This window comes from Polypterus senegalus, chromosome 3 (genome assembly GCF_016835505.1).
Source record: "Polypterus senegalus isolate Bchr_013 chromosome 3, ASM1683550v1, whole genome shotgun sequence".
NCBI lineage: Eukaryota > Metazoa > Chordata > Cladistia > Polypteriformes > Polypteridae > Polypterus > Polypterus senegalus.
Window position 1 is genome coordinate 296,101,173 of NC_053156.1, and position 7,450 is coordinate 296,108,622.

General features: G+C 47.6%; 1 protein-coding gene across 1 annotated transcript in view; it reads left to right on the forward strand.

Annotated features, from left to right (window-relative positions):
• The window catches only part of sox7 (SRY-box transcription factor 7), a 22,230-nt gene extending 17,896 nt beyond the window's left edge, over positions 1–4,334 (forward strand). Inside the window, exon 2 of the mRNA XM_039749469.1 lies at positions 2,841–4,334. Coding sequence (XP_039605403.1) covers positions 2,841–3,715 — 875 coding nt within the window. The 3' untranslated portion in view covers positions 3,716–4,334. The remainder of the gene's footprint in view (positions 1–2,840) is intronic.
• The last annotated feature ends 3,116 nt before the right edge of the window (positions 4,335–7,450 follow it).

Consider the following 7,450-nt stretch of genomic DNA (forward strand, 5'->3'; position numbering starts at 1 on the left):
AACACTGAACCTGTGGTCTTGGATGAGATCCCATTCGGGCTGGTAGAAAAATTTGCCTACACTCATGGCAGTGTCCTCCCATCAGCCCCAGCATACTCCTGCTGTGCACTGGGAATTATAATCCTTACGCTGGTGCTGGTTTTTTGGCTTATCCCCCCGCCCCACAATTACAGCCCCTCTCCCCGATATGCCATACTGACTACATTTTAAGTTGGACTTGACTATGTCTCCCGGCTGGCCTGGGAACGCCTTGGGATTCTCCCGGAAGAGCTGGAAGAAGTGGCCGGGAGAGGGAAGTCTGGGCCTCTCTGCTTAAGCTGCTGCCCCCGATCTCGACCTCGGATAAGCGGAAGAGGATGGATGGATGGATGGATGATGTCAACGCATGTGCAAAATCACGTGAAAATCAGTTCAGGCCGTTTTTGTGTGATTGGCAAACAAAAAGACCAACAAACAGCTTGCTGTTTTATTTATAAAAGTGTATAAAATAAATAAGAGTCAGAAAATAAAGGGTTGGGGGCATATGGCACCCTGTTTAATACAAATGGAATATTAGAACGAGGGAAATATCCAGTGTTGATCGCCATTCCAGATCTCCTCTCAGGCTAATCGATACGTCTTGTCGTGGCAGAGCGCCGTATTCTTCAATCTCAGGGTCGATGTGAGTGGCAGCTTCTGGAATCCCTGATCTTTCAATATCATGTGGGGTGGAAAAGGTGGGAGCGCTGGGGTCGAAGGAGACATGACGTTGGTACGTTGTATCGTCCAGGCTGCAGGTGAAAAAAGAAAGTCCGCCAACAATGGCGTATCCTGTGACACCGGTATCGGTGTCCTTCCCTCAAACTCAACTAAATAGAGAAACCTTTAACCTCAGGGTGGCACGGTGGCGCAGTGGGTAGCGTTGCTGCGGATCCGGGTTCACTTCCCGGGTCCTCCCTGCGTGAAGTTTGCATGTTCTCCCTGTGTCTGCGTGGTGAGGTTGGGTGCATTGGCGATTCTAAATTGTCCCTAGTGTGTGGGTGTGTGTGTGCGCCCCGTGGTGGGCTGGTGCGCTGCCCGGGGTTTGTTTCCTGCCTTGTGCCCTGTGTTGGCAGGGATTGGCTCCAGCAGACCCCTGTGACCCTGTGTTAGGATATAGCGGGTTGGATAATGGATGGATGGATGAATGGATGAACTCAGGAATGCTGTGGAGACACACTTGATTTGCTCATGTGTGACAACTGAGGTTATATACAGTATATGTATCTCAGACTCTTATGTAATCCATATAACATGAACAGGTTTATTGTCCGATTATTGCCAGTGAAATTCATACCTCTAATCCACATCACCCTCTCTGGCTCCATCATTAGCGAGTAGAACTGCCTTACCTCCATATGTCTGCCTTCCTTGCCTTACCATCAGTTCAAGACTGTGAACATTTGTATGTGTAATAGGGGTCCTTCTGTCCTTAGCCATTCCCACTGGACATGACACCTTTTATTGCTTCAATGCGATCTACATTTCACAGGGGATCCCGCTCACATCCGTCTACTTCGACACATTTGGAATTTCAGGAGGGACACCTCATACTGTTGCTTGGATGCAGTAGGGACTTCATGGGGAACTGCTTATTGCTTTGATAAAATCAGGACTTCACGGGGGACTCCCACCTCAGTAGAGGACATCTCTCCTGCTCACTGCTCCTGCATAGTGGGGACTTCAAACAGGCTTGATGGACTGAATGGTCTCCTTTCGTTTCTCCAATTTCTTATGTTCTGTGTACTGCTGTCAGTTCCTAAAAGTGGACTCTCACTCGCTCGCTTATTGCTTTGACAAAATCGGGACTTCATGGGGACTCACCCCCACCACCATTGCTTCGACATTATAGGGACTCCCCCCGATTGCTCCTGTGTCGTAGGGACATAGTCAATAGTGACCCATCCCCCAGTCACTTTGACATGTTTGGAACTTCACTTCACGAGGGTGGGACACTTTCCCCAACTGCTTCGAAGAGATAAGGACTTCACAGGGGACTCCCCCTTATTTGCTTCAGTGTGATAGGGGGACTTCATGGGGGACCCGCTTATTACTTTGAAAAGATCAAGACTTCACGGGGGGACCCCCACTATTACTTTGAAACAATAAGGAAGTCATAGGGGACATCTCCCCCAATTGCTCCTGTGTAGTAGGGACTTCATGGGGGACCCGCTTATTTTTTTTGACACAATAGTGATTTGACATGGGTCCCCCCTCCCAATTACTTTGATGTGCTCAGATCTTCACGGGGGGTACCATCCCCAATTCCTTTGATGCAACAGGGACTTCATGGGGCCCCTTTCCGCCATTACTTCTTTGAAGTGGTGCGATGGCACGGTGCACCAAGGAGGCTGGAATAAGCCGTGGTGGGGGTCTTAGAGTCCTCCATAATTTGCTCCAGAATTACTTAGGCATCGGTACTGAGGTCCAAAAGCTTGTTTGATTTTTTCAGGGTTAAACAAGCAGCAACCATTGCAGTTTACCAAAAGAGTCGTGGGAATCGAGAACAAACTGCCGAGCTATGTAGTGAAGCAGAGGCACTTATAACCTTTAAGAAGAACCTGGATGAGATGTTGGGAACACTTAGGGTGATTAGCTAATCAAACGGGCTTGATGGACTGGTTGGTCTCCTCTCGTTTGTCAAATGTCTTCTGGTCTGTGTACTGCTGTCAGTTCCTAAAAGTGTCTGCTCGCTCGTTTGCTCGTCTGACTTGCTGATCTCAAGAAGGTTGCCAGTGTTTCGACTCGTGTTAAAGGGTATCTTCTGCGCTCCACCTGTTCAGTCGATATTAACCCTCCTTGTTTGTGTCTGTTTTTTGCAGGCAAGTCCTGGAAGGCCCTGACTCCCACCCAAAAGCGTCCCTACGTGGAGGAAGCCGAGAGGCTCAGGGTCCAGCACATGCAGGATTACCCTAACTACAAGTACCGACCTCGCCGTAAGAAGCAGCTCAAGCGAATCTGCAAGCGCGTGGACCCCGGCTTCCTCCTCAGCAGTCTGTCTCCCGACCAGAACGTCATGCCAGATAACCGCAGCTGCAGCCGACCGGGACTAGAGAAGGACGATGACACTGGCTACTCTTCCAGCCCGGGGCTCCCGACGATAAGAAGTTTTCGGGAGACTCCGGCCTCCACGGGAAGCTTTGACATTTACCCCTATGGGCTACCCACCCCACCAGAGATGTCTCCCTTGGATGCCATTGATCACGACCAGTCCTATTACTCCACTTCTTGCCCAGAAGAAGCCCAGCCACTTGTCATTGGACGCCCCTACCATCCGGAGTATTCTCAAAGTCCTCTTCACTGTGGCAGCCATCTTGGCCCAATCTCAATGTCTCAGCCAGGTTCTACCATGATACCAACTTCCACCGGCTGTCCAATGCCACTTTCTTACTATGGCCCACCATTCCACTCCATGCCGCCCAACCTCCATGCCCACTTGGGCCAGTTGTCTCCTCCGCCAGAACACCAGAACCTGGAGACCTTGGATCACCTCAGCCAAGCCGAACTGTTAGGTGAGGTGGACCGCAATGAGTTTGATCAATACCTAAACTCCACAGGCCACCCTGATCAGAATGGACTGACCATCTCCGGACACATCCAGGTGACACCAGCAGCATGCAGCTCCTCGGAAAACAGCCTGATCTCGGTGCTGGCCGACGCGACAGCAGCTTATTATAACAACTATGGCATCTCTTAGACCAAACAAGGGGTACAAAACATTCTACATAATTGGCGCGGCTGTCTAAACAGTGGGCACAGTATTACTGCGGAAGGTGGTGCACGAGTTCAAGACGGTGCCAATAAAAACAGGAGCACAGACTTGGCCGACGGACAACTCAGGGCTTGTACAGACGAAAACACGGCAACGTTCGTAATTTATATGGCGTCCCAGTCGGTCACCAGACCATTCAAGGCCTCTGCTTTCCAGACGTGGCTGTTCAGTCTTGCTTGTACAGATGCTATAAAGCTTATTTAAATATGTCAGTGTTTTATTATCTTTGTCTCCATGGCGCACTTCCTCCCTGACTGTTTCCTCTTGGAGATTGGGCTTGTGTACCCGCACCCACCCCATCCCACCCCATCATGTGGATCGACGTCTCGAGATGTTCCACAGCTCCGTTGTACCGGTTTGCAGAACTTAGCATAACGGCACTCTATTGAATGTACACTAATGCTCATGAAGAAATCACTTTGTACAGTTTTGATAGCGTCCCCATTGTCATAGCATCCAAATAATGTATCTCTAAAAACAAAAGAAACAGGTTGTTGATTTAGGTTGTGAAATAAATGTAATTTAAATAAAATATCGACTTTTATACTCCTATGGTTCCGGAGTTCATTTTGTGAGTGAGTGAGTTAATGAGTGCCCCCTACTGTCCAAAGAAAGGCTTTTATGGGAAAGTGTGTGTGAGTGTAAGAGTGTCCAGTCCAGTCCAGGGTTGGCACCTGCCTTAATGCAACGCTGCCAGGATAGGCAATGGCGTCCTGTGACCCTGTAGGAAACGAGTGAGTGAAGAGACTGAAAGAGGGAATGAATGTGTGTGAGTGTGGAGGTGCCAACGATGAGAATATAAACTGCTGAAAAAAATGAAAGGACCACATTTGAATTTGAGTATGGCATCAAGTCAATGAAACCTGTGGGCTATTGATCTGCTCAGTTAAGTAGCAGAGGGGCTTGTTCATCCGTTTCAGCTGCTTTGGGCAACACTGAGATGACCCCCAAAACAAGAATGAATGGTTTCACAGGTGGAGGGAGGCCACTGACATTTTTCCCTCCTCATCTGTTTTATCCCTCATTTTGCATTTGGCCACAGTCAGTGTCACTACTGCCAGCATGAGGCCATACCTGGACCCTACAGAGCTGGTACAGGTAGTCCAACTTCTCCAGGATGGCACATCAATACGTGGCATTGCCAGAAGGTTTGCTGTGTCTCCCAGCACAGTCTCAAGGTCATGGAGGAGATTCCAGGAGACAGGCAGTTTACTCTAGGAGGGCTGGACAGGGCCCCTCATAGAAGGTCCTTAACCCATCAGCAGGACCCACCGGTATCTGCTCCTTTGGGCAAAGAGGAACAGGATGAGCACTGGCAGAGCCTACAAAATGACCTCCAGCAGGCAGGCAGGCCACTGGTGCGAATGACTCTGAGCAAACAATCAGAAACAGACTTCATGACGGTGGCCTGTGGGTCCGACCAGCTCAATTGGCGTTTGCCAAAGAATACCAGAATTGGCAGGTCCACCACTGGCAGGTGTCCTGTGCTTTTCACAGATGAGAGCAGGTTCACCCTGAGCACATGTGACAGACGTGAAAGGGTCTGGAGAAGCCGTAGAGAACGTTATGCTGCCTGTAACATCGTTCAGCATGACCGCTTTGGTGGTGGGTCAGTGATGGTCAGTCTGGGGAAGCATATCCATGGTGGGACGCACAGACCTCTACAGGCTAGACAACGGCACCTGGACTGCCATAGGTATCGGGATGAAATCCTTGGCTCCATTGTCAGACCCTGTGCTGGTGCAGTGGCTCCTGGGTTCCTCCTGGTGCACGACAATGTCCGGCCTCATGTGGCGAGAGGATGAAGGAATTGATACCATTGACCAGCCCCGCACCACGCTCACTCGCCTGACCTCAATCCAACAGAACACCTCTGGGTGGGACATTATGCTTCGGTCCATCCAACACCTCTGCTTGTCCAGGAAAGACAAAGTTGCTTAGCAGCTAACACACAAGTGAGGTGAGCATATCGGCAAAATGAAACCTCCAAGGAGAGAGAAACTCACTTAGCCGCTGATTGACAATGGGAGCGAGCACGTCCGCAAAACAAAACTGCCGACTTTGCATTTCAATTTCTTTTTCTGAGGATTTCAATAGTTTCTAGGACCCCAGACTTTTTACGGCGCGGGCTTACACAGCTAGTATATATATATATATATGTGTGTGTGTGTGTGTGTGTGTGTGTGTATGAAACAAAACCAAAAAGAAAAGGCAATTTGAAAATTATGTGATAACCACAACAAATCGATGCTGACTCAATACAACACCCTCATGATAGCTGATGGGTACTCTGAACACACACACAGTGCCACGCTCTGCTGTTTGTCTAGGTTAATTGAACATGGACGCTCCGCTGTGGGATTTCACCATTGTTGAACAAATGTACTGTAGTGACATTTCTTGAAGCAGAGGAAGTGAAACCTGCTGCGATGCCCTGTTTGTTCTGACACCATTTTCTAATGGCTCTGTTTCTCAGCAATTTGTGCTACAGTAGCTCTTCTGTGGGATTGGACCAGATGGGCTCACCTTTGCTCCCCATGCACATCTATGAGTCTCACTCAGATCCTTACACTGGCCCATTTGTCCTCCTTCCAGCACATCACCTTCAAGAACTGACTGCGAAGTTGCTGCCAAATATATGCCACCCCCTTAAAAGGTGCCACTGGAATAAGATAACCAATGGTATTCACTTGTGGCTGATCGGTGAATGACAACCACTAAAGTATGAGCCAAGTAAATGCAAATTGAAAGCAGTGACCTTCAGTGTGAGCAGACATCTTAATGACTGTGTCTTAGTTTACTGGGGTAGGGTGCCATTCCTGAAAAACTCTATGTAGTAAAATTTCATAACATAATTACAATTCATTTAAATGGAAAATATTTTAAGCATTCCATTGCACCCAGTTTTGCTGAAGTATAACCAAACTGCACAAAAGTTGACAGAACTAGTTAAATAATAACATTAGCAATCACTTCAAACCCTAGGAAGACATTATCTTCAGTAAATAGTCTTTAACAAATCGCTGTACCTAGACATCACAACTTACAATTTATTCAGTTAGCAGACACTTTTATCCAAAGCAGTTACATAACAGGTCAACATAATCAAGTAAACTTCTGTCTGGGGGACTGTTTGGGAACAAGTGTGACAAGACAAGGGGACAACATTGGTCATCACAAGTGAAGAGCTGAGAACAAAATACAAGCGAGTTACACTTCCTGTCTTACAAAACTAAATTACTAATATCAACTGGACAGAAATTCAACAAACAAGAGGGTTTTCAAACAATTCTTACACTCTGAGTGACTTAGAAGTTTGAAAGGAGGTTGGCAGCTTGTTCTACCAGCTAGGAGCGACACATGACAAGAGTCTGGACTGAGATTTGATGCCATGCAGAGGTGGCATCATCAGATGTTGTTCAATAGTAAGATCTGAGTGTGTGAGAAGTACATAAGTGCCTCCTGTGCGTGTAAGACTGACTATCTATCTATCTGTAATTATTTAGTGCTTTTCATATCTATCTATCAATTATATAGCACCTTTCACATCTATCTATCTGTCTATCTACTGTATCTATCTATCATATAGTGCCTTTCATATCTATCTATCTATTATATAGCACCTTCCACATCTATCTATCTATTATATAACGCCTTTCA